This window comes from Poecilia reticulata, chromosome 9 (genome assembly GCF_904066995.2).
Source record: "Poecilia reticulata chromosome 9, P_reticulata-male-v2, whole genome shotgun sequence".
In the NCBI taxonomy this organism is placed as follows: domain Eukaryota; kingdom Metazoa; phylum Chordata; class Actinopteri; order Cyprinodontiformes; family Poeciliidae; genus Poecilia; species Poecilia reticulata.
This window is the reverse complement of record NC_088838.1, coordinates 23,964,933-23,992,780: the sequence shown is the minus strand read 5'-3', so window position 1 is coordinate 23,992,780 and position 27,848 is coordinate 23,964,933. Positions and strand designations below refer to the sequence as shown.

The following is a 27,848-nucleotide window of genomic DNA, read 5'->3' as shown; positions in this document are numbered from 1 at the left end:
TGAGATAGCACATTAAGGCTTTAATTAGAGTCACAATTTATTACACAAGAGCAAACGTTACTTTGCATTAAATTACACAAATAAAGTTGAAATAAAGCAAAAGTTTACATTAGTATAAAACTGAGCTGATTAGAGCATCAGATACATCAAACTGCCTCTGACTTTGGTAAATTAGTCACGAAAAGAGAATATAAATCATAAAAGCTGCTCTAGATATGATTATTTCAGTTTAACTGAGACGTTAAGAAATTCAACTTGTGCGTTATTAAAACGTCAATAAACATTCACGACTCATGAAAAATGTGGTTAATCAAATATTCTGAAGGGACTTGAGCAGCTAAAGATGTGAATGAACTGAAACATTTCCCCACCTGATGCTTGGATTAGGCCGTTTGGCAGTCCTTAAATTAATTCAATGGAGATAAATTAATTCCTGAAATGTCTCAGTGGGTAATTTTTTTTTTTTTATAATTTTTTTTTTTTTTGATGAATTTCCCTAGAGAGCCAAGAAATGGTCACCAAACACAAAGTAGGAGGGAGTCGATGAGGTCGGGTTCCTGAAGCTGTCTGATTGGTTGGCGGCGGCGCTCACAGCTTGGCGTAGTCTTTCAGGATGACCTCCAGCTTCTGACTCAGCATGATGTTCCCTCTCACCTTCAGCTTGCCGGAGAAGAAGGCCTAACAAGAAAAACAAACGTTTATTTGCAGCATTTGTCATCAGAGAGCGGAGCGGCGTTCAGGAAATTAAGATGAAAGGAGACGAAGATGATCCCTGCGCAGATGAAAGCTAACCGAGCCTCTGATGAGGATTTTCTTTGCTCTGCTCGGCTGATATCAATCCAACGAGGGGGTTATGATGACCCTGGAAGACAGTTAGTAGATCCTCTTTCAACTCCGTCAGCTAATCTGCCCCCAGCTGCTCCTTTCATCACCGCAGAGAGGAGAAGACCAGCCCGAGGGATCTCCAGCCCGCCGACTTTCTATAAAGACGAACGCAGGCGGCCCGAGATCAATAAGCAGAGCTCCAGGAAGCGCATGAATTCTGCGCGGTGGCGGCGGCCACTCCCACCGACAGATGGGATGCCACAGACATAACAAGCAGCGGCGATTGATTGTCTGCGCTGAGGGCTCTCCGAGAGATCGCCGCTTCCATATTTTATCTGACGAGACGAGATCAAGCAGGACGTCGTTATGGATCGAAGGGGAGCCTCAAAGGAACTTTCCCCGTAATCAGAATGTACAGGAAGTGGTTCGCCGTCGCAGCGGCCGTTTGAAACGGGAGGCGATTACTAAATGCGAGGCGGAAGTTTCCCAGACGCAGGCGGAGGAGCTTCAAAGACGTTACCTTCTGAGGCTGAAGCTTCCCCGTCACCACCTCCATGAAGTCCTCGTCTGACAGAGTGAAGGTCACGTCGACCTTCCCGCCGGGCGGCCCTCTGAGCACAGAGCCGCTGCCGTTCTTCAGATCAATGGCTGCAGGGGGAGCGGAGGAAACACAGACAAGAAGACGGATTAGAAAACAAAAAGCTCCACTTTCCGTCGACTCGTTTTAGGCTTCAAATTCCAGCACAGAATTAAAACTAAATCTGGTTTTAAACGTCGACATCAGTGACATCAGTGACATCAGCTTAACTTGGATCAAAAAGTGACATTTTTAATCTCGGTTCTCTTTTGTTCACATCCGTCTCCACTTTGTCCAATCTGATGCATCCTCTACTCTCACACCAACCAACTTCCTGTCCTCTCTTACATCACAGAGTCATCTGCAAACATCGTAGTCCACGAACAATCCTCTCTAACCTCGTCTGTTAGCTCGTCCATTAGCAAAGCAAACAGGACGCGGCTTAGGGCCGATCCTTGATGCACTCCCACCTCCACCTTGAACCTACAGCACACCTCACTGCTGTCTCACTCCAGAACTCCTCTTGTAATCCACAGGTCCCCTCTCAGTTTTCTCCCAGGCTGCATTCACACAGCAGGTCTCTATTTTTTGCTGAAATCCAATGTTTGTTTTTTCCGCTTTGTTTTTTTTTGTGTGTTGTTGTTCAAACTAATTAAATGCGACCGTAATGAGACAGTTTACGACCCCAAAGAGAGGAACGTTAATGTCAAACAAGCACGTTTTGTTTATGGGAGCAGGAATGGGAGGAGCCATTTACGGATCGATTTTATAGTTCATTCAACAACGGGAGCCAAAAGTATCATCCCAAGATCATAAGACGAAGGAAACTAGCAAAAAGAAAGCACAACAAAAAGAAACAGTGTTTTGTGGAGCAACTCCTGTAGAACAATCAGTTTGGATACGTAGTTAAAACCAGCAGTGGTGGGATTGTGATGTGATGTGCTTCAATTACAGACTCATTCACAAGAATGACGTAAAAGCCAGATAAAATGCGACATGAATGTTGAGACTGCCGACGCTTTGAAAACAGTCAGATGCGTATCTGAATAAGAAGCGGCTGAAATTTGTAAAAGATCGTATTTAGGACTGCCGTGAAAAAGTCGATTATGCAGCTCTGGAAAAACCTTCCAACCTCACAGAATAATTATTTCCGGTAGAAAAAATTATGCAAAACGTTGTTCAGCAGTTATAGGAAGAGTTTGATTTTTTTTTCTCCATTGATTATTGAGGGAATTTTTTATTCCAATGAAAATAAAAACAGAAAATATGTATATTTTTCCATTTATTCTTACATTATTTTTTTAAGTGATGCCCATCTAGTTTTCTAAACAGAAATAAAAGTTTTTGCTGAACGATAATAATGAAAATGTTTGTGTTCATGCAACTTACTCCACTCTGCAGCTTTCTCGCCGCCCTTGGTGATCTCCCAGCCGAACACGGCGTTCACCTTCTTGACCAGCTCTGAGCCCAGATCTTTAACGCGCCGCCCGATCTCTGCGAACACCAGGTCGCTCTGAAGGCCTCCTCCCTGCAGCAGGAGCAGAGAAAAGGCAGAAAATATACACCCGTTTTGTCTGAATCAAAGGTGCAGAGTGGTGGGAGGCCCGTGGAGGGAAAACGCACACATCAAACAACCTGTGAAAACTCTTTCTGCAATCTGTAAAACAACATTTTCTGAGTTAGAGCTCCTCATTATGTTGCATAACATAGAATCCAAATAGCAAAGTCCAAGCAGAAATCTACTTTTCCCTGCAATCACAGGATAAATCTGGGTGGTTAACCCGCCATCATCTCAATAAAAATCTGAACTGAGCTTCATTTGCTCACTTTGATGCCCCTAAATGAACGAGGCGACATTTTTATTTATTTATTTTTGCTGAATAAAAAGGCCAGCATGACCACCGCTGTCCGCCCCCTTTGACAATGGAAAGAAATGAGGCCACCAAAAATAGAATGTAATAAAACGAATTACAGTGGAATAATTGACAGTGAGGGTAGTTTTTTTTTTTCGTTTTTTTTTTTCGTTCCCAGACTTCATGTACCTGAGGGAGAATTTCAGGAGAAGCTTCTGATGTGCTGTGCAAATCCACGTAGCCCCCAGCCAGAGCAACGTCACCCGTCTCCTTCACCTGCATGAAAGAGACGAGAGCTCATCAGAAGAACAGGCGGCTCGGGCTCATCTCTTCACCGCAGCTCGTGATGAGGGTGTAATCCTCGCTGCTGCTGAAGAAGAAAAAAAAAAAGAGAGAGAGAGACTCACTTTACACTGGATGTGGATCCGGCTGCCCTCCTTCCACATCTCGGTTTGCAGCGACTGACCCGGAAACACGGGCTTCGCAAAGCGGACCTGAAAGAGCAGCGAGAAGGGAGTGGACACATAACTACAGGATTACATGGACAAAAAAAAATCAGATACAGGTGGCATTAAGGAAAAAATAAAATCGTAACTCGGTCACTTCAGGCTGCAGTGTGTGAACGTAGCCTAACAGACATTCCTCCAGGATTCTCCTGCTTTTAGCTACGTTCATCTTCCCATCGACTCTGAACATCTCTACCTTATGGCCATATTTTGTTTCATTTGCAACAATTCAGTGCTGTAATAAACCTGCAGGTGAAAACAGAGCTACTCTCAACAGTTTCATCAAATCTCATGTGGAAACTAAGTGACGATTCTTTGCAGCAATGTAGACATTTGATCTGAAACCCCAGAGAGGCAACGCTCACCTTTATGGCCTTGAACTTCGCCGGGTCGTTGTCGGCGAAGCGCTTGAGGACGTGTCTCGCCGCGAAGCCGAACGAACACAAGCCGTGCAGGATGGGAGCCCTGAAGCCTGACCAAACAGCATTTTTAAACACAGCATTAGCAAGAATAAATGAGATGGTGGTAACATCATTTGAGTAAGAAGAAGAAAAAAAACCCAAAAGAGGACGGGGAGTCCGGACCGAACGGCGTTTCGTCTTGTTCTGCTCTCACCTCCCATGGCGGCGAAGCCGGGGTCTATGTGCAGAGGGTTCCAGTCTCCGCTCAGACGGTACAAGGCGGCCTGCAGCCGCCGGGGGAGCAGACATTGTTTAGATTTATATCTTATTCATAACTTCATGTGGGATAAAATTAAATTATCATAAAGACACCTAAAATAAGAATGCCTTTGAAGTGATACAGATGCAGTCATTTAAAAATGCTTGGGGGATTTCTCTTTTTCTTTTCGCTGCTTTCACACGGCATCTTGCAGTCAGCAAATCTCTCTTCTCTGACACGAAAACCCGCGCTCAAACTCTCCGTCGCCACACATACTCTGACTCAAACTTAATGATTATTGCAGAGAGGAGTAAAAAGAAAACCCAACATGTTCTATTTTCACCCTTGCATCATCAATTCGGCTGATTTATTCTGCAGCAAAACCCACACAGACGCACTCACTTGGTCTCCTGTGGTTGATTCAATCACCACAGCATCTGGTGCGCGCTTGGGTGGAGGCAGAGGAGCCTGGGGGAAATTTAAACAAAACAAAACAAAAAATAACTGTTAAATATGATGGAGCATTTGTAACAGTTTTCTCAAGTTATATATATGTGAAAAAACCGGGATGCTGTAAAGGGTAAATAAACGAGTGTAAAATCCACATAGACAGCAGGGAATAGTAGATGCACACAAATGTGGAGAAGTGTGATTTGATTCCAGCAACAGTTTTCTATTTTTAACATTTAATAAGTGGAAACAGGTGAATTATCGATGCAGCTTTTGGATATTTATGATATTTGTGCCCACAATGAGCGTATGTGAACTTGTGACCAGGATGTAGAGAACATGCGTCAAATCCGTCGTGGCTTTTTATGTGGCCCTCTAGGATTCAGACTAAACACTAAGTTTCTTAAATATTATTTTATCAATCAAATCATTGCAGTTTTTATCCGTTTACTGCCAAATTATATCAATCAGCCCATAAAGTTTTTTGAGAATTACCTTTGAAATCCACACAAAATCAACAAATCCCCACACTTTTTTTGCACTAATAAATAATTGGGAATTTATTGCAGATTTTTCTCAAAAATTGCCAAAATCTTTCTTACTTGTACTGAACAGCTGCCTCAGCTTTAATGGATGTCAGATTATAATCCACAATCTATACAGCAAGTAATAGAAAGTCACATTTATCGCATTTTCAAACATTAAATTGCAAAGTAAAATCTCTTTTAAGTCATCTTTGAGATATACAGAATTTTTATAACAACTTATGGTAAAACCATTAAAAAAATGTGGTATAAAACGCCACGGTGGGCCTGGAAAATACGTGATACCTTTTAAAAGTAGTTTGTGAAGTGTCAGAATCTCCACTTAAAGACCAAAAGAAAATATCTACAGTTCTACTAACATTAAGATCCAGACATGAGTAACAACTATTTCCTCTATAGCCTGTTTAGTGGAAACATTCAGTTATCTGCATAAAATTGTGCTGCTGCAATAAGAGATTGATTTAATGAGTGTGAAGGGTATTAAATATGGAAGCGTATTCTGGCACATGCTGCTCCAAGGTGTCTCGCCAATCACTGAAACATCTGATTATTTACTGACAAAGTTATTGCAATATTCCTTCTTTGGATAAAGTTTTAATTTCAAAGGATGTTTTCCACTTTATCCAACTCAGATCTGGAAATTTCTCTATAACGGCTGTGAGATATATATATATATTTTTTTTTTTATTTTATTTTTTTTTTTACAGTAGGTAGGGTTTAGACGAGGATCTTTGAATTGTTTTCCTTCCCTTTACTTGATGAAATCTTCATTTATTGCCATCTTTTTAAAAAGCTTCAATAATTTGTAATTTGTATTTCAGAGCTGACGAGCCTCTTCACAGTCAAACAAACTGGGACATTTCAACAAGCTTTTTGCTTCCCAGTCCACTAACTAGTTGTTTCAATCTGAAAAGCCTTTTCATGACTCTTAAGCAAACATTCAACACAGGGCTTTGACATACTTTAGCTTTGTCTGAGCTTCTCTTTCCTCCGAAGCGTCCGGCTCCAACCACAAACACTGAGAACTGGTTGTAGCACACGAGCTCATCGCCGTTGTAGGTGTTCACTGCAAAACAGAGCAAATGCTGGCATTTTACATGATAACCCAAAACAAATTTCTGCATACTGCATACAGTATAGCTTCTCTTTTCACCACAGCTAACAGGTTTAATGTGAGCGAGGACATTTTATTGACATTCTCCCGAGTCAACACACAGAAAAAACCCCAGGTCCCACAGTTTCCTGGTTTAAGATGGATTAATTATAGATCAGAGTGGTTTTAAATAACATTCATCACGGAGGAATTGCCACACAAAACGTATGAGCCATTCACAGTCTGTTATTCTGGCCCCTGCAGACACAGACTGTAAATTAACTTTCATTAATTCAGCCTGAGAGGGATCTGTGAGGCCAAAAAATACATTAAACTGAAGAAAATAAATGGATATTGAATAAATACACTGTATGATGGAAATTCTGCGCTGTTAAAGGGTAAATCAAAACCCACCGTCCAGCAGGATGACGGCTCCGGATCCTTTGTCCAGGACGTCTGCGACTGTGGTCTCAGATGTAAGGGTGCCTGGAGGGACAATTAAATGCTTAACATTAAAATATTTACAATTCTGCAACATCTCGATTCAAAAAAGAACCAGTCGACGTTAAATTTCCAAGATGGTTGTTGATTTCTGCAAGAAAATCGATTATCAGAGCGATTAATCGATTGGAAAAACTGACAGAGTGGCATTATTTTCCACCCATCTCATCTGTCTGCTAAAATATTCTGGATAAAAAGAAATACTGATGCATGCAGTTGTGGGCTACAGTCGTTTGAAATGTAAAAACAGAGTCACAGCTGGTAAAACTCTTTAAAATCCAGCAGCTGAGCATAAATAGAAATGTGACTAGAAGAGTTTCTGAGGGAAAAAACAGCAACAACAAGCTTCTGGGTTTCAAACCACGTTTCAAAAAATACTTTAGGCCCAGTTCAAGAGACCAAACAGGTAATAAAACAACCCTTTTTAATTTCTTTATATGTTTTCAGACAAGTCAAAATTAGAATGTTATCTGAGAAATCAAACAGAAAGCATGTCAAATTAATATGAATACATTGTATTTATTAAGTAGCAATAGAGTTTTAGGCTGTAAAATACAAATAAATAAAGTACACACAATTTGGATATTTACATAATAATAATAGTTATTAATGCTACAACTTAAAAATAGTCTTAAAACAACAATATTATTGTTTATCGCAATAATTTCAATTTATCAACCAGTAAAATGTAAAAGAACTAACTGCTTATTATTTAAAATATCCAAGAGAATAATATTTCATAAGCCTGAGTAAATGACACTGAAAGAGCGTTTACTTCCTTTCATGATGAACTACAACCCTAATTTATCACTGCGTAGCATCAGGGGGTAAATACCTGAAGTAGGCAGAGGTTTGTAAAGCTCCAGATACTGCTCTCCATGCAAAACCTGAAACAACACAACAGCTGTGACACACATTCACCAGAAAGTCTCGCAGCCTCATTAGCATTAGCAGCGAACTATTTACTCTTCTTCTGTGTGCAAGGATGTGTGAAATATCCCATATGGACATAAATCTGCATCAACATATTTACAAACAGCAAAGTTGTGTATATACAAAGTTGTGTGCAAGACGGCACAGGCGGGCATCCTGGAGAGTAATCTGCACGTTTCCTGACCTGTGTGAAGTCTATGCTGAGTCCAGGGACGGAGCTGAGGCCGCCGCCCATCGTGGCGGCCTGCGAGGGGATGACCCCGAACGTGGGCAGGCAGCTGAAGTCTTGATGCCCTTCGTACAGGAACCTACGTTAAGATGCAAAGTGTCGGTGAGGTGTGAAGAAGCGCACCAAGACAGAAACAGTTGCACAGATGGGAGAACATGCATGACAATGAAGCAAGCAGGGTTCATGCACTTTTCTCTCAGTAAAATTCAGGCATGAAAGCAACACAAATGAACAAGACAGTTTCAGTTCAGCATTATATGATATCATTTATTACTCCTAATAATAAACCTGCAGCAGGGACAAGATAAACTAAAATATAGCAACGTTTTACGTTTTGAAATGGCCCAAGAAGAAGAAAAAAAAACTAATTTCAACCTTTTGTATCAGTTACACACAATAGAAACCAATTTTGCCATTTTGAATAATAACTATTCATTACACGGAAATAATCCCAACAAATCGTGGGTAAACACTGTATTATTATTATTATTATTGTTAATCTTATTACTTTATATATTGTTTTTAACACTTGAAAAACTTTTTGCTGTTACTCCTGAATTTTCTCTTTGCGGGAGAATAAAGGTCGTTTCTACCAAATGACCTTCTTGCTAAAAATTAAATGCCTGCACACAACAATATACAGTTGAAATCAGATATTTAAATACACCACATAAAAAAATACAAACATTTTTTTTCTTCCCTGTCTGAAGATAAATCCCACCAAACTTCTCTTATTTTAGGACGGTTAAAATTACAAAAACCATTTCTATTTGGTAAATGCCAGAAAATGTAGCAAAAACATTTTTTGGAGATGTTCTCTTTTGTGCAACTTTTCTTGAATTAAAACGGTAAACATTTGGTCAGTAGCAGGGATGACTGCCTTTTAATGCAGCTTTGAACAGTCAAATCTGTTGGGGTTCTCACAACAATTTGCTAGTTTTCTGGCACACAAATAAAAAGCAGAAGCAAACCTGAGGCTGTCTGGATCTTTGGTGGACATGCCGACTCCCAGCGCGTAGAGAATGCACTGGTTAGAGGTGAAGCTGAACGAGCTTGAGGGAAGTTTTTGTCCGATAGCTTCCGCCTGGAGAAAAAAAATATTATTATTATTATTTAGTTACCTCTCAGATCCCATTTGTCTTCTATTTCACAATTATGCACCATATTCATATAAAATCCAAATAAAACACATTAAAATCTGTGGTCCGAATGCAGAAAAAGTCTGTTCTCCCTCTCAAACTAAGCCAAATAAAACAGAACCCTCAGATTCTGCTGCCAACAACTAATATTAAATATAAAAATCAACCACTACCCATCCCAGTATCCAGGTTGCCAACTTTAGTTGTAAGTCCCGAAAGGACAGCTGCTTTTGCAGCAAGTGAAAATACCGTGCATGTGTAAGACTTAACAAAATATATATCATATATTCATAAAGAAAAGACTGGAAGAAAGTGAGAGGCAAAAATCAACAAATTATATAACCCTTATGAATCAGCAAGGAGTTAAAACATTAAATTGAAGTAGACAAAATAATTTCATATGATTATTTTAATCCTTTGCATCCTTAAGAAATAAGTGCGATGGAGTTTTTTAATCCCTTGCAACAGATTAAGAAACAGAATAAATAACAGAAAATACAAACCAAGGTGCTTGCTACAAAAAGGAAATAATACGACCACTAGCTAAACATAGTAAACTATGGTAAAAGATGAACACTTCCTGTTTTCAGTGAATAACACTTTTATATTCAGTAGCCGATGAATTTAATTCACAGTGTGTTTTTAGCAGTCTTTGAGCCTTTTGAGCGGAGGGTGGTCTCTGAAAGCAAGGGAGAATCAGCAGCTCAGGGCTGCGCTCCAGGCCGGGATCGGGCTGGGCTTTGTGAGAGATCAGCACAATCACACAATGGGTGGAGAGAGGCAGCCAAGAATTGAGCCAACTTCGATTTGTGTTTGCATCGGAGGCACTGGGAGGCCTGGAAATGGCCACAAACTCCTGAGCTGAACAGTAATTAACAGTTAATGATACCGAGCAACAAAAGCCGTCCTAAAGATCAATGAGGTGAGGCAATCCGCAGCGTCGGAAATGTTCTCAGACCGTCATCAACCGCAGTTTTAGCACATCTGGCAGAACCTCAGGTCATTAATTTCCAGCTCCAGAACAAGTATTAAAAAAAACCAAACATGTTTCTGTTTTTATTCTTAGCATAATATTACACAAATAAAAAATGTAGTAGCTGGACTTGAAACATAGTCTTATTTGTCACAGGCTAAGTGACAAAGAAGACTTAAATATTTTCACCCTGGGAAAAAAAACAACTATTTACGAAGGAGAGAACTTTAACGAGTTAATTTAATTGCATAAAACTTGTATAATTAATCTTCTTAATATACACTAAGGTCCAGAGCCAGAACGTTTGTATTTGCATGTTTCTTTGTTGTTGAGCTCATATGTTTTTTTTATTGAATAATTTAGCAGCAAAAACACTTTTTGAATTGAAAATGTTCATTTTGGCAAAATTTAGTTTTCAGTTAAAATACGATTCATTTAAATTAATGAATTAAAGCCCCAGCAATTAATTTGATTAAAGAATGTAATCAAATCCCACCACTAATATTTACTAATTAAGTGATTTCTGAAGGCAACAGGTTAAATCCAGTGCTGGATTTAGAAATGTTTTGCTGTCTCCAACTGGCTTTTCTCCATTATTCTCCCGTTTTTAGAAACATTCACCCCCCCCCCATTAGCTCTGATCATCCCTGCTGAACAAAAGCTTCCCCACAGCATGATGCTAGCACCACATGTAGCCTTTTTTCATGCAATCTTATTTCATACCAGCTGCTTCTTGGTCTTCATGAAGCTGCTTGTTTTCTAACAAACCTCTGAGTCCTTCACAAAACTTACAGATGGACTTTCTACTAATTAGACAAAGATAATTTGTTGCAATGGACTTTGGGGTATCAGCGTAGACGGGGATGGATTACAAATCGTTGCCATACTTTGAGGATTTTTACTCGCAAAAAGCTGTCAGAACTAATTTTCCTTAAGCTTCACCATTATGAGTTACTTTTTGGTTTTCTATCACATAAAAAACCCAATAAACATCATTAAAGATTTATAAACGTTCTTTTATTTACGATACTAGACGATTGTGTTATGTAAATTTCCTTTCATGCATTTTCTGGAAATTAAGAAAATGTTTAAGCTTTGAACTGAACCCAAGAATCTAAACTTCAGCCTCCATTAAAGAAAACAAAGCAGAGAAGAGATGAAAAAGGCTTATGAATCAATTCCATTCCATTCTGACTATTTTCGGGTTGTTTTTTTGGTTGTTTTTTTGAAGCTATTGAGATAAAATCTTTGTTTACAAATACAAAAAATGAGGAACAGAACACAAAATGTGAAATGAAGCCTTCTACAGTAAATACATTGTTAAAAAGAAAAAGAAAAACAGAAAGAAGACATTACAGACATCACAGTCATGTGTGTTAGCATCTCTTGGGAATAGTGGCTAAATATAGTCTGATTAGCTAAACTAAAACAAAAAAAAACTAAAGGGTGAAGATGATGAAAATTTACATTTGTGAATATGAAATTTGCCAAATATAAGAATTAGATTAATTACCAGTCATCTGCCTGCATTCGTACTCCAGGGTTTTCCCCAGTGTATTATAAGCCTGGTGGGCCACCAGGCTTTATAATAACAATATAACTTGTGCCACCACCAGGACAAGCATCGATTATTTATTTAAGGTTTTTCTTTTTATGTTTGCCGCTGGATTAACGACTGCCGAGCGCCCCAACCAGAGGGCTTAGCAAGTTTTCTGGGGGAAACCTTGTATTCTTTCCATGAAAAGAAAAAAATAACATGGTCATACTTTATAATTTGAAATGTTGACACTCAGTTTTCACAACAGATATTATATTCTTTCAAAAAAATTCTTTAGACACGATAATTCCTGTTAAATAACTGTTTCTGGATGCTCTTTGCAAAACGTACAGTAGGGGTTATTCTATTCTGACTGATTTGTTTTCAGTTTTTCAATGTGTAGAAGAAGAGCAGCTGTTACCCACTGTGCCTATGGGGCTCAGCACTGCCCCCTATCAGGGCCACATGGTACTTCCTGTCTCACGCTTTGCATTTTTAGATCAGAAAGACTAAATTGAGTAAAAGCAGTGGATAAAACAGAAAAGGTCACGCCACTAGTTTGGCAGTACTTCATATATTCTAAACAATAAACTAATAATTATCAATATTGATAGGTATGAAACCATATCGTCCAACTATAGATGCAGCATTGAAAATTAAGCCAAGAGAAAACAGTGTTGAGGAGAAGAAGCTAACTAACTCAATTCAGGGAAAATGTGCAGATTCTTTATGTTGCTCCAGAAAGTGGTTTTAATCTTTTGCCCAATCCTTGTTTATACTGGGGGGGAGGGGAGAAGCTAAATAACATCTCACCCAGGAGCTAATTTCTGAATAAGAAATTATGAATAACGTAATCAAGTTAATGATTTTTATGTTTAATTAAAAAGTATGTATTTAATTGATATGACTCCCACATCTCCGTCTCCCCCAGACAAAAACTCGTCGGCCCTCAGGCTCCTGTTACAGTGCTAATTGAATGCTTAATGTCCAAACCTTAATTTTAGGTTTGAGTGTGCTCAAACCTAAAATATAGCAATACCAACTTCAGAAAGAGAATGAATCAAACAGAGTTGGAAAGGGATTGCAGCGGCTCATTCATATCAATCAGTTATTAAATGTGAGAAACGTATAGCATTATCACACCTCTGTGGTAGCATTACAGTCACAGCTCTCCTGCTGCAGCTGATTTGTCATATTAATGACCACAGAGCCTCAGCTTAAAACAATCCTGCTTGGCAGAGTGGTGCGATTCCCTCTGCATAATATCTTCTCTCAGTTGGTCAGAAATCACCATAAAGCCCAGCCTCTGGAGGCTCGCTTTTAATTAAAACTGCATTAAAATGCAGATGTGGGAAATGGCGTTCTTTCAGAACTGTTCCCACACTCCTTTTTGATTTCATTTTATATGCTTTCATGTGTTCACACAGAGATTAATCCCACTGCCTCTTGAGAATATCGGGGGAAGAAGAAAAAAGAAAAATCACAATCAAATTAACATTATGCTGTGTTTTTTTTTCTAAAGGTGGTTCAATGTTTTATTCAAAACTGCAAATATTGTGATATGATAGTTTAGCAAGTTGATCTTTAAAAATCTAGTTACATAGAGGTTATTTTCCCTGCATTATTCCTCTGTTTTTAGGTTCACTGCATCAATTTATACAACTACTGATATTCTCTAATATCTGGATAGACAGTATTATTACACTTCCTCATAAAAGTATTCACTCATATTTTGTCACATTACATAACTGCAGAGGTGTAACATATGGAGAGCCATTTCAGCCAAAATTAAATAAATAAATAATAGGGAAAATAAATACATTTATTTATTTAATTTTGGACGAAATGGCTCTCCATAGAGGTGAGCGATATGGACTTAGAACTTTATCACAATATTTTGTGGTACTATTGTGACAACGATAAAAATGATACAAATTTTTACTACAAAGCCTACCTGGTAAAAAGTTTTGACATCCCTGCATTAAGCTCAAAACTTCAGTGTATTTTACTGAAATTTTATGCAACAGAACAGAATAATGATGTGTAATTGTGCTAAGTGGAGGGGAAATAATTCAAAAATCTAAGCAATGTGACCCCATTTACTCTCATATCCTTAAATAAAAATCTGTGCAACCATATTGCTACAAAAAATATTCTTTGGAAGTTGTCTGTGTTATTTTCTTTTTTTTTTTGCACTGCTGAACCCAATAATGACATCCATTATTCTCAATCATCCAGAAAAAGTTTTAGGAGAAAAAAATATGTGTTATTTACAAGTTACAAACTTGGATTTCTGTAAACTGAATAATAAAACACTGATAAGGTTTAGTACATGTAAATTGAACATTACGTCTTCATTGTGCAAAATTCTCCTTTTCTTTTCTGTCCTGATGGACTTTCTCCCGCTGCTCCTCACTCATTGATCCTAGATTCTCAGGAAACCGATCCATATGTGAGAACAAGTCATGCATTTTGATGCTCATGCTGCATCCATAGTCCAGAAAGTTCACCTGATTGAGCAAAACCAATGTGATTTTTGGATTTGGCACATCAAAATGACCCTAAACCAGCTGAAAAACCCCAGGCGATGTTTTGGCTATTGCCCAGTGTTATCTATGTTAAATAAGTTCTAATACTGAAATTTAGTGGTGTCTTTATAACAAGTAAAATATAATGACATTACCACAGTTGGAGAATCTTAATATCCTCTTTCGCACTGCTGGGTCCACTCAGTTCTAATAGTTCTTAGTTTTAATAATAAATAACCTTTATTTAACCAGGTAAAAATGTCTTTTTCAAGAAGGACCTGGCAGGACAGCAGCATCGTTTACAAGTATCAACATCTGCATTCAACCAGAGAAGTACATATAATTATTTTAGTTGATAAGAGATTCATCCAGAGAGTTTGTAGCCTCTGAATTGCATAACAGCATTAAACTGAAAAGCATCTGTGAAGTTTTACATGCCATGTTGTGAAAGCAGCACAGAAACAATTCTGAATAATACAACAGAGTTATTTGAATAGGAAACTACAGTCTGTAATTATCATGCGGCCTCTCTGAAACTGTGTAACCTTTTTACTGCCCTTACATCCTCCTTCAAACATCTAAACACATAAAACCATTTAGTGCTGGTAAGATAGTTGTGCACTTGGAGAGGAGCATGTCATAAAATAAACACAAGCACAGCGGCAGCACAGCTTGGTGTAACTTAAGCAATGCGTTGCACAGCAAGGACAAGAATGCAAATGCAACTAGCGGAGCTGCACACATTGTCACACACACACACACAAACGCACGCATGCAGTCTAATGAAGACACAATGGGGATGTTTATCTTCAGGCTACAGTGCGACTCTCTTCCAAATCCCAAGCAGGCAGCAGAAACAAAGTGAGGAGGACAGAGATACCAGAGAGAGATGGAAACATTTTAGGAACAATACTATAAAATCTTTGAATGAGCACGGCGAGGGCTGCTCATCCACCGCAGGATTTTAAAAAAAGAACTGATTTTTTAAAAATATTTTTAAAAGAACACACCCCGTTTAGCCTCTGTTATAGCTCCAGTGAGCATTTCTGCAGTCTTCATGCTGCACCGAACCCAAAGATTTCAATTTTTCATCGTATAAATTATTCTGATGACAGTTTTTCTAATAAACTAAACTCCATTGGAGAGGATGATTTTAATGCAGTTATTTTAAGTTTGAACGCGACTACTGCACGCTACGAGTGTGAGGCGGCTGCTGTCCTTGTGGATAATCATTGCACATGGTGTGATTTTACTGTAGTGCTAATCTTTTATTTAAGCAACTGCAATATGTGAGCTGTCACAGATTCAGCGTCCGCAGTTCAGTGAGTGGGAACACAGAAACGTGAACAAACACCTACTGAGGGGAGATACTCTGCTGTCCGCAGTCATCTTTTTAAAAAGCTAATCTGAGCAGACGCTTGTCTGGTGTGTCGACTTTTCAGATTTACGGGGGATATCAACCTTCCTGCAGAATGTATGTTGTAGGAGCTTTGCTAAAGAGGGAATAATCGTCCCTGACTTTATGCTGTGTGGGTTTATTACAGAGTCATGAGATGCAACGTCTGAAAGAGCCAGAGAGCTTACAGCCGCGTACTTTCAGAAGTCATTATGTCCTTTGTTGTCACACCCACAGGCCACAGGGTGAAACCCTAAAGCTCTTCATAAGTGCAGCCAACATAAGAAGAAACAAAATGCAAGCAGAGGTCACCATGGGTGCCTGAACAATGAAACAAGCAGAGCAAAAAATGAGGGAGCACACTTTATGTCTTTGACTTCTGGATCACTTCTAGTGGTCTAAATTATACTTTGACTAAGTAAATACGAAATATTGAAATAATTGCACAGTTTAATCCTACAGAGAGAGTATGGATGGAGAAACCTGAAAACAAAAGTTATTTCAAAACTTCCTTTGATAATTTCTTAACCTATGAACTGTAGGTCCAGTTCAAAACCCTGATTTAAGGTGGCATACTGGTCAAAAAAGATTTTTTTAATTGGGTGTTTTTGTGTTCCCAACCAGAAACAGAAAAACAAAACCACTGAGGGTTAAAGTATTCAATCCAAACTCTGATGTGGCAAATCATAGAAGAAGATTTTCAATTTAAAATAATTTCAAGAAGAAAAAAAAGTCGGAAGTTGTTTTTGGAAATTTGGATTTCCAACTTTTAGGAAACAGTAATTTCCCAAAACATTTTTCAACACATATCTTTCTTGTCTTAATCAAAAGCTGAGAATCACAAAAGCCAATTTCCATATTTTTCCAGCTTCTTCAAACATATGTAGGCGCCTTGACTGTGATTTCAAACTCTTTTCTGATGATTTCCATGTCGCCTTCATTTGTCTTAGCAACCAACACGTAACTATGTGCAGTACTGACGGTAACTAACCAAGATAAATGAAAGTCAATCATCCACTATTCTAAATACGCAAACTAGAAGGCTGCCAAACTGAAATACATTTACTGTTGCATGGAGTCACCTGCAGGAAGCAAACAATCTCTTTGTTAACAAAAACCTGACTGTCTGCCTGGGTCAGACTGAGGCCCCCACTCGACTTCTCAGCTTTTTATTCTGATAGGTTTATACAATGAATTTATGTGTTCAAATTTTGCACTTATAATGAAAAGTCATAGATTCTCTCTGAGATTGAAGGATGCATTTGCTGATCAACAATATTTTTATTTAGGTTTTCTTGTCCACTCATCTACAACTTTGACGTTTGACTGCATCAGTTAAATCTAAATAACTTGTTAGCTCAGCGAACATTTGTTTCAACTCCTCAAATTTGCAACTTATTTAGAATTATTTTTACCTTGTTAGATATTTACATTTTACTTAAAAAAAACATTTTTCTTTTTCAACATCCTACAAAAAAAGTAAATGAAGGATTTACTCATGTATATAGACACAAAAATAAATGATAAAAATAAATAAAATTAAGTTCTGCATATTCAGAATGTCTAATATGATGAGACTGAACGGGAAATTAACAAAATCTCAATCATAGTGCAACTCCAAAGGGAAAAAAATCTTCCTGCAATAGTTTTTACTTTAATTTTTAAATGAGCATTATTTAATTGTTTGCATTAAACTTGAATATTAGTTGTTAAAATATCCGGATCCGGACTAGAAAACTATATTTTCCCCTTAAGTCTGAGGCATCTAGTGCTTCAACTACGTTTCAGAATCCCTAGAATAAGCCCACCATGAACTTCTCAGCTTGCTGAATCCAAACATTATTCATAACCTGACAACAGGGTGCAAAAATGTTTACAACAGGGATAAAGAGGGAAGTGTGATGAAAATAAATTCAGCGATCCTTAGCCCAGTGTCGAAGAAAAATGGAGCAGAAATTGCATCTTAACTTACAGGATTAAACCCTGATCCTGTTGCTCCGGAGGCGGCAGCTGCTGCTGGATTTGCACCAACTTCTCCATCTGACTCCACTTGAGACAGCACACTCACAACTGAATGCAGAGACTCTGCAACAAGACCAGAAAGAAAGAAAAATACAGAACAGGAGAAGAAACTCGGAACCATTAAAACCGTAGAAAGTTTTAATAATGATGAGCTGCAGCTTCTTGTTCTGTAATATGATCTAACGTACAACTACTCTGTCCAACTGGAAAAAAAACTACAACTGGAAAAAAAGCCCTGCAGATGTAAGATGTATATTTCACAAACAGAGAAAAGAGCAGAAGGTGGCACTAATCTTCTCAATTAGCTCTTACCATCTACCACAAGACATAAATACAACTTGCTCCGGAGGTTGTCTAGTACAACTTAATGTGGTAATTTTTTAAATTAAAAATAAAAGGTATGCATCTGGTCCACCATGTTGGACTAGCTCTGTCGCTTTAGTTCTGATTTGTTCGTTTTGTGGACTTTCTTTCATTGTTTGGTTGAGGAGTTGCTTTTTTGAACAATTTTTTCCTCTGGTTTTGGATTCTGTGCAGCTGGAAGTATTTTTGCTCTTACTTTTTATTTTTATTTTTTTACTGATTAGCATCTTAAGCACTCAAAATATACCTGAACTTTGAGGTGAATTAGCAATGCTTGCTAACAGCTGATATAATTACATGTTACTGTGGAAAAGTGCCCAGAACCTGAGCTAGTAGAATTTCATGGCATTTCAGTAACACTCTCTTCAGACAGAGGCCTCTTCGGGCAGCGAGACTGACTGCTACTGGAGATCCTTGCAGCATTTCCGACAACAACTCCTTGAAGATTCTTGGATGATATGAGTTACTGCAACGTTTAAGTTTCCTTCGGGATAAAGAAAGTATTTTTGAATTGAATTGAATTAATCTTGTCTAAAAATCACCATAACTGAAATCACATTTTACAGAGTTTCACAAGAAACAAAACAACTTACTGGTGTTTTTTTGTTGAGAACAGTAAAATGTATATATTTTAAATATTTTAAATGAACCAAGCTGATTTTTTATATGTTGAAACAACCAGACTCAATTACTAAATCATTAAAGAAACTACGAGCTTCAGTGGCGATGAATGCAATACAGCTGCGACTCTGACTACAAGAAAAATACCTTTAGCAAAAGATATATGGAATATTTTCTGTTATAGTCTAAAAAAGTTTTTTAAAAAAACTTTTAGAACAAGCATAAAATATAATTTAAAACTTAAGATCAAACTCCATACTAATCCAAATGTAGCTTTTAAATAACTAACATGTCATCCTTGTGAGAAATAATAATTCTATATCTAATTTAAGATCATGAAAACACACAAGCAACAGTTTAATTAAAGATACCAGTCTAGATGTAGCTTGAAAAAAAGATCCTAAAAATCTCATTGTTATACTTATTAGTTCCTTCTTTACGTTGTCTGAAAGTGGAGTGTAAAGATTTAAATACCTATGCATGCAACATGAACACGACAAAGCAATCCCAGAGAACCGAGGAAGCAGAATCTGAGGGAAGACTAAAGCCGCTCATTACCATCAATCAGTGGCGAGTGGTTACCGAACACGGGCAGCAACAAGTCTTCGCATTAAGCTACAAATGAGGAGGCACAACAAAGCCATGCTAATGAGAGCCGCTCACAACCTGTGGGAAAACCTCCCCCGTTCGGTTAACGCCAACCCCCCGCGGCCCCCAACTTAACATCTGAGAGAGCAGAGACGGCCGGAGGAGGCGGAGAGAAATAATAATCAGCGTTGGACAACCTCTCTGTTTCCATCAGACCTTTCCAGGAAAATTGCACTTGTTCAGACTGAACATTGCTTTCACCTTGACTTTCTCCCTTTCTTTGCGAGACCTTTAACAGTACTTCTTGGTTTTTGTTGAAGCCTATTAACTGTAATTACTGGTGTAATGGGTCACCTTTAAAATTAGTTTAATGATCTGAAAGAACAAAAACAATCTATAAAAGGAAATGCTTCTTCACATTACAGTCTACATGTGTATTAATAAAAAAAAAATATTGCAGCATGGAGCACATAATTGGCCTCAGGTATCACTGACCTTGTACATTAGCTGGCTTGGTGGCATTTTCAAAATCACAGATCGCATCCCACTGGTCTCGGACCCCCTCAGGAGTCATCGGTTTGTTCCTCTGCCTCACAATCCGGCCCTCCGTTCGCTCCCAGCGTACTGCGCGCGCGGTACACACAAACGAGGGGTAGGGGGTCACCGCCCGGTAAAAATCCAACGCATACATTACAAAGGAGCCTGGAGCTAATGGATGTTACAAACACATGCAGGCATCTCTTCAGGAAAACTACACAGAACTCACATTTACCAATCCAGCCTGCGCCAGCCTGCAAGAAAAGGAAACATGAGAATAAACCATCACATACTCAGATTAAAATTTTCTTTTGAAGGTTGTCACTGTCCAGCAGGACAGTTATTTTACCTCGAACAGTCCTCCATTTTCTTGGCATTGTTCATGACAGAGCCAGAGAACCAGAGGGGCAACGTACTCAGGCTTCAGAGACGCCACAAGGTCTAAAGACACAAAACACAAACATTTAATACGAAGCAGAGTCGATTTACAGTCCACGATTCCTCTACTAGCAATACACACTGCATAAACCACAGATAGAGAGACGGACGGACGGACGCTACATCTATACATTTTAATCTTTATGTGCAGTATAAAATCTCCTTATGTGATCACTCTTGGTACTTACCAGTTATCTAAAGTTTTTTTTTAGTATCCTCTCCAAACAGATCTGAATGCACCACAAGGCTGATTGCTTTTATTTTAAGGTTAATATTTTTAATAGTAAAAATAAACAGAATGAGCTGCAAAAACAGAGGAAATAATTTTCCGTTAAAAATCGACCGGTATAGAAGTTAGAAGCCCATTATAGCAAACTCTTTTAATACCCTTCATCAGCTATGAAATATTTACCTTCAGACGCCATACAGTATGTGTGCTTAAAATATCTGCCCCCTGGTGATAAGAGAGGAGGAATTCTGCCTCGCTGCGTTCACCATGTTTGCACCAGGGTGAGTTCTGTTCTTTGTCTTTCAGAAAAGTCTGAGTCAGTGAGCATGAACATATGGAACCAAGTCATTTACCAAGGTGAGGCCATCCTGAGACAGTTGGCACAGCACAGCGTGACAGATGCTACTGCAGACAAGCACGGCATGACAACAAAACCATTCCTGTTTATTCCCCGCGTCAACAGAGCTGTAGTCACAGAGCATGTCCGTGAACCAAAAGCACTTACAAGCACCATCGTCCTGGTCTTTATGATGCTAAAACACAAGCACAGAGTCTCGTTTTTAACTCACTGACTGGTTAAATAACTAGTTTTTGGGGTAGTTTTACTAGGCGGCATGTAAATTTCATCTCAGAAAGTTGGATATGATTGAAAAATACATTTATTTCAGTAATTCAGTTATATTATGGCTTTCAGCTCAAGGTAACCCAAACTTGTTTTTCATGTAATCAGATGCACAAAAACCAGCAACAAAAAAGGATTTTAAATACAGACAATGCCTAGAGCAGTGGCCTCAAACTGCATTCCTAGAGGGTCAGTGTCCTGCAACTTTTAGATGTTCTCCTTGTCCTGCACACTTAAATTCAATGGCTGAACTGCCTCACTAGCATGTATGCAGTCAAACTCTGCAGATATCTGCTGATTAACTAATTTTGGAGCCAGGTGTGCTGAAACAGAGAGACGCCTAAAAGTTGCAGGACGTCAACGCTTGAGGACTGGAGTTTGAGACCACTGACATACAGGGTAAGGCACAAAAGGCAATTTCTAAAGAAGCTGCATCTGAGCATTAAGCAAACAAATGGAAAATTAAGTGGAAAGAAGAAAAGGGCACACAAGACATATTTGAATTTAATCTTGAGACTTATGTAATAATTTTCCTGAGCTGTAAGCTATCAAAGATAAGAAAATAAGAGGAATGTATCGCTTTTTCTGAATTGAATATATGCACAATATACTTTCCTGACTAAAATAAATTAATAAATTAACTTTTAATGATTCATATGTATTGGGGCGTACTACAAAAGCTGTCCCGAGCTTTATTTCATATTATTGTGGATAACCAATGCTTTATTATCATTTCTGTGAAGTAGACATTACAGGCATTAGAGGCTTTAGCTGCTCAACCTCTCCTTGTCAGCTAATCAAGGTTGTTGGCATCAACTAACTCACTCACTCTTTGGTTGCTAGGTAACTCTTTGGTTACCTAACAACAGTCTGCTGAGTAACGTGCAGGAGCAGTTTAAGGTTTTGCTGCCATACCTCTTATCTGCTTAAAAATAAAAAAACGACTTAAGAGCGAAAATTGTGGAAAAAAAACAGGAAAGGTCACGTCACTAGTTTGGCAGGAACAAAAGAACAAAAAAAACTCAAAATCAATAATTATCGATATCAACTGACATGAAATCGTGATACATCCTTCAGCCAAATTTTCGTCCATATCCATAGAAACCGTGGTGACAAAACCTGAGACTACAACTGTCTAATAAAACCACATGCAGGTAAGTAAAAACTAATAAAGATGATAAAAATGGATTTCACCGCAGCACAGAAAACAGAATATAGAAGATAAAACTAAAGTAAGCATTTTGTTGACATATGCTAACATTTTCAAAAAGAGAAAAGGGCGTGGTTTACATCTATTTTCCTTATGTTGACCAGTTCAGTGTAACGATGCCATCTCTGATTACCTGGCGGCATGACGGTCTCCGTGAGGCGGGACCCCGCCACAGGAGCGATTGTGTTGCAGTGGATGTTGTACTTGCGTCCCTCGATGGCCAAAGTGTTAGCCAGCCCCAGCAGGCCTAACTTGGCAGCGCTGTAGTTGGCCTGGCCGAAGTTACCATAAATGCCTGCAGCTGACGCAGTCATGATGATTCTGGTCACAGAAGACAAGGCCGAGTTAAAGCACTTTGACAGAAATTGCGGAGCAGGAGCAGGAGACAGCAACAACCCACACACAATCTCACAGGAAAGATACTTTCCATGCATGCTGAGCATCTTTAAGCACCTAGTCATTGCAAATAAAGAATATGTTCTCTTCAGCAACCGTGAGAGTATCCAATTCATATTTAGGAGCTCAGGGATGTTTATACATCAAACCCACAGGATATTACTTGTGCGCACAATCTCGTGCAGGCGGTTCGACTCAGTTGAGAAGAAGTAAAAAGGTTAAGCATCAATGCCACATTAACTGCAGGAGACATCTGCAAAACCTCACTGCTTATAAAACAAGTAGTGATCCATAGCATACAGTGTACAACAATACAATCTCCAAGGGACTGGCAATGACAAAATGCTTTTCACATCAATAGCTATTATGCACAAAGGACAAGGAGCACAAATCTTTTGGCATTTACAGAGCAACCCAGAGAAAATGCTGCATCAGATAGCTGGTAGAGAGGATAAAGCTGTTCAGTGACAGTATTTCTCCACGCCATCAGAGAGACAGAATTGGAGAGTCAGGTGACTGACATTTCGCCTTTTCTTTTATGTCTCCTCGATATGACTTTTCTTTCAAGTGCGCCATAAATTCTTTACTTAGGGTGGCTGCACACAAAGATTGAATTTCAGGCCTGAACATGAGAAATGGAAAACATATAGACAAACAAAAGAGAATTTAAAATGATTTCTGTCTCTATTAAGAAAAACACCGTAATAGCATTTGTCAGCGTATTGATTTAAAACTCGCACAACTATTTTCAACTGCTTTCTGCTAGACTTGGTCAACAGCAGCATGCTGTTGTGCAAAGAAAGTTTCTGCAGAAAAAGTTAAGTCAGTGTTTAAAACGTAATATTCCATTTCAAGCAGAGCAGCTTCTATGAACCCATGAAGGGCAACTGCCTCCTACTTTAAGCTAACGACCTTCCTCCGCTAATTATAATCCAAAACAGCCACATCTAAATAGACCTGTCACTGCTAGATGCATTTCTATAGATCAGTGCAGGTGTAATTAACATTTATTACTGTTCAGTGGCCATTAGTTGTGCAAGGGAATTCAAAGTGTCTTATAAAAGAAAAGATCGTAACACGCAACATAATTACATGTCCAACTAAGATGCATTTATTGCAACATAAATGGCATGGTGTGTTAAAAAACACAAATCAATACAAAGTACTTTTCCTGTGATATATAACAACATATATAATAAACTCTAGAAATATGCCATTCATGGTAACAGCAACATTTGAGTTCACCTCTTTCTTCTTTTCCACAAAATACTATTTGATACTTCATCAAAAAGGAAGACAAAAAAGGCCCAAAACCTAATTTTTTTTCTTATTTACTCTTCTCTATTTAGAGTAAAGCAAATAAAACTATATTTACAGTAGAGCTCCTTCAGTGGCAGATTGCTGCATCCCAGGTGTACAAAGGAGCGTTCTCATAGGTCCTTCCTCTGAGACTCCTTGACCATCACTGATCCCAACAAACTAAATAAATCTTTATAACTCTGTTGTTTCCACAGTTCTCACTTCTTGTAAATAGTCAGTTGTTTTTATATACATGTAACAACAAATCTACATAAAGAGATTTTACAGCTGAATTTGTGAAAAACCTAGAGATTTTTTGAGATGTGTCTGTAGATTACCCCATTACAAACCCTTTTTGAGCCAGAATTGCATCTCTCCTGAGCCTGAGTGTAAATGTCAACTGGCAGCTGCTTGCTTTGATCCTCACCTGCCAAAATTTTGTTTCTTCATGTGGTTCCAGGCAGCTCGTGTTACCAAGAATGACCCTCTTAAGTGGATTCTATGAATAAGGTCTGAAATGACAACAAGCATAAGAAAAATACTTTTTTTTATCTGTATCCAGGTGACTTGACTCATAACTTGAGTTTCTGATAAATAAGTAAATAAATAAACAGTTTTTTTTTTTTTATCCAAACACAATCTCTTTACCCCAGTCCAAATCACTGGTCCTGGCAAATGAACGGTCACGAAGTATTCTGGGTAAACAAAGGCAAAAAGAATAACAATGTAAGAGCTGAAACTTAAAATTCACTTTCACATTATTGTAATGGTCCACACTTTAATTACTGTAATAACTGCGTTCTAATACCAGAGGATCTCCATAATTATAACTGGGGGATGACTTACCCAGCATTGTTCACAACAATATCTGAAAAAGAAGAATATTATCAAAATAAATTCTAGAAAAACCACCACTAAAAATCATTTACTGATTACAGCTTTCCAAAAGTAAATACAAACCAATTCTTCCAAAGGCATCAAGGGCACTTTGGATCAGCTTCTCTCCATCTTCAACAGAATCTATGTACACAAAAGAAAATATAGAGGATTTTAAGACTTGATTATATTAGTTTAGATCTAAATCTCGGCTCCACTGTTTCTGATTCCATTTTCAAAGAGAAAAAAAGGAAGAGTTCAAAAATACATAACAAAAACAATCAGAAAAAGCTTAACTTTATTCTATTTTTGACTACAAAAGCAACAATCTGGCATTTAGTTAGCTGATTGGTCACCCTACAAGAAATCTGATATAAAAAAAAAATACTAGAAAGACACATGGAAGCCTTGTTTTCTGTACAAGATTTATTTTTTCACATTGAAGAAGCAAAAAATAAAATAATATGGGGTCCTATCATTATCAAAACTCACTAACAAACTCATCAGAGGGACAAGCTGTAAAATGAGTCACAGGTTTTCTATCTGCTATCAAATAAACAACATACTACATTTAATAGAGGGAAGTCCATGTTTCTCACCATAGTTTGCCACAGCTTTGCCCCCCTTTGCTCTTATCTCCTCCACCACCTTATCAGCAGCTGCAGAACTTCTTCCACCTCCTTTTGTGTCTACCCCAAGGTCATTCACTTTATTGCAAAATAAGAAGACAAAGATTAGCAACACAGCGCAAATTGTGCAGTTCTCCAAAACAGATAACCCTAAGCGAAAATTGAACTAAAGGAGATTCTTGGTCAGAGATGAGAGGAGCATTCAAAGTCAATATTAAAGGCAGCATTTATTTTTACTGACAATCGCAGGCGAGTTTAAAATCCAATCACTGCTGTTGCAATAACTGCAGTGCACATATCTCAAATACCTTATACAGTACAGCTTATCTACATAAGTGTACCTCCACACAAATAATTTCTTCAGAACTAAACATGTGAAACAGAGTTTTGGATGATGGAATAGTACTATGATATGAAGCTCAAAAAAGTTAATTTTTTTATAATAGAACCTCTTTAGAATGTTGCTTTTATACATGATCAGAAGCAATATAACTAACTCATTAAACATAATTACGGAAACCCTAGGTAATAACGTTTCCATTCATGTCAACAGAGTGCAAAGCTTGCAGGGCTTTTATTCTGAAAATCAAGCAATTAGTTTAGATGTAATTAATTATTTACCAACTACAGAGGCTCCTCTTGAAGCGAAGGCCAGTGCATATTCTTTGCCAAGACCTGTAGAAAGGAACACAGAAAAAAAAAATATTTATAAAGTTAAGCAAAATTTTCCACCAGACTCAAATACCCAAAAGGGCACATGAAAGGGCACATGCATGAAGCAGCTTGTGCCCTTTCACACACTTACATCAGAGTAATAATAGGTCGTTGCGTTATTTGCACTTTGCTCCCCGAGTTTACAAATGAAACAATCTTATTGAACATAAAATAGCAACATACGTGTTTAATATCTAATCATAAAAATGATTTTCTATATCTGCTAATAATTTTGCAGAGTCGTGGCCACTTTTAGCAATCAGCTAAATATACAGATTTACAAATGGGCGTGGAATATAACGTAAAATAGCTGTGTGGTGCACAAGCTGCTTTCGTAACTTTTCTCTTAAACAGTTCTCCAAACAAATGTCAGCCACATTTAGCCAGTTAGCATCCGAAGCTAAAGCTCTAAATGCTATCTAAAGTGACGGACAGCACACGGAGCTGCAGTTTTACCTCCTCCAGCGCCAGTGACAAGCACCACTCTTCCTTCGAATGACAAAGACATTTCTGTGGACTCTCTGTATCAGGGACAGACCGACTCCGATGCTTCACCTGCAGGACTGAATGCTAGAAAGTGACAGTACTGACAGAGAACTACAACTTCCGCATGAAGAGGGGGAGTCTCAGTCCTGACCAATCAGATACCTGGATTTGGTGACGCTGCTTTAGCGACGCTTTGTTTCACGTGGAGGCTGTACAGTTTGATGTAATGTATTAAAACAGTGCTTCTTGTTCTCTAACGTCTTTTAATAATGCCTTTTATGTTTTAAACAAATGTAATTATTTTAAATTTCTTACCAGCGTTTGTTTGTGTATTGTTTGTATTGTTCCCGATTGATTCATGTCTTCAAATGTCAACACTGACGTTTGTTGATCAACTCAACAAAGATAAATGGTCTTATTATTCTTGGGTGATGTCTGTGTCATTTCCAAACAGAGACATATTTACTGGGTTAATTAAGACAAATAGATAATTAAATATGTTAAATATAAATATAAAATGACAGAGTCTGGCATTTCTTATTACTCTGTTTCAAATAAACAAATAAAATTCTAGTCAGTACATGAAGATAGACGGAAGTAACAGTTAGATAAACAACTCAAATGCTTTCATACTTAATTGATTAAATCAGAGGCATCAAGGTGTTTTCAGTACACAATTTCTTAGTAAAATCACATATATATTTACACTTGAAATAACCATTTTGGCAGATGTTTGACTTCCAAGTTTGAAAATGTAAATGCACAGTTTCCAAAATGTTCAAAACTTTTACAATGCATTTTCTAAGTATAACTGGCTTCACAATGCACCCAAACAACACTTAAAAATTATTTTCTTAAACGTCTATATGTAGCTTTCAAGAAGTTCCACTTTTTATTTCAAAGTGAATCAAAATGTCAGGATGCTTCTTTACTAGTTCGATGGGCATGAACTGATTGACTCTAGAAAATTATTTATGATCTCCTTTTTCTTTTGAATTGTTAGCTTAACTTCCAACTTATTCCTTTAGACCAAACAGCTGTACATTTATTTGTTTTTTCATTCACATAACATG

General features: G+C 38.0%; 1 protein-coding gene across 1 annotated transcript; it reads right to left on the bottom strand.

Annotated features, from left to right (window-relative positions):
* On the bottom strand, positions 1–26,918 carry hsd17b4 (hydroxysteroid (17-beta) dehydrogenase 4). The gene is made up of 25 exons (XM_008418254.3): positions 26,746–26,918; positions 26,197–26,250; positions 25,546–25,653; positions 25,031–25,090; positions 24,917–24,938; positions 24,719–24,765; positions 24,498–24,582; positions 22,509–22,696; positions 20,226–20,317; positions 20,106–20,130; positions 19,835–19,963; positions 17,718–17,830; positions 9,144–9,256; positions 8,128–8,251; positions 7,846–7,897; positions 6,924–6,995; positions 6,379–6,482; positions 4,824–4,889; positions 4,377–4,446; positions 4,127–4,233; positions 3,663–3,749; positions 3,445–3,531; positions 2,792–2,930; positions 1,346–1,473; positions 1–678 (listed from the first exon to the last, which is right to left on the bottom strand). Exons 1-25 carry the CDS (start codon positions 26,795–26,797, stop codon positions 589–591), a joined length of 2,214 nt encoding a protein of 737 aa, XP_008416476.1. The 5' UTR covers positions 26,798–26,918; the 3' UTR covers positions 1–588.
* Between the last annotated feature and the right edge of the window lie 930 nt (positions 26,919–27,848).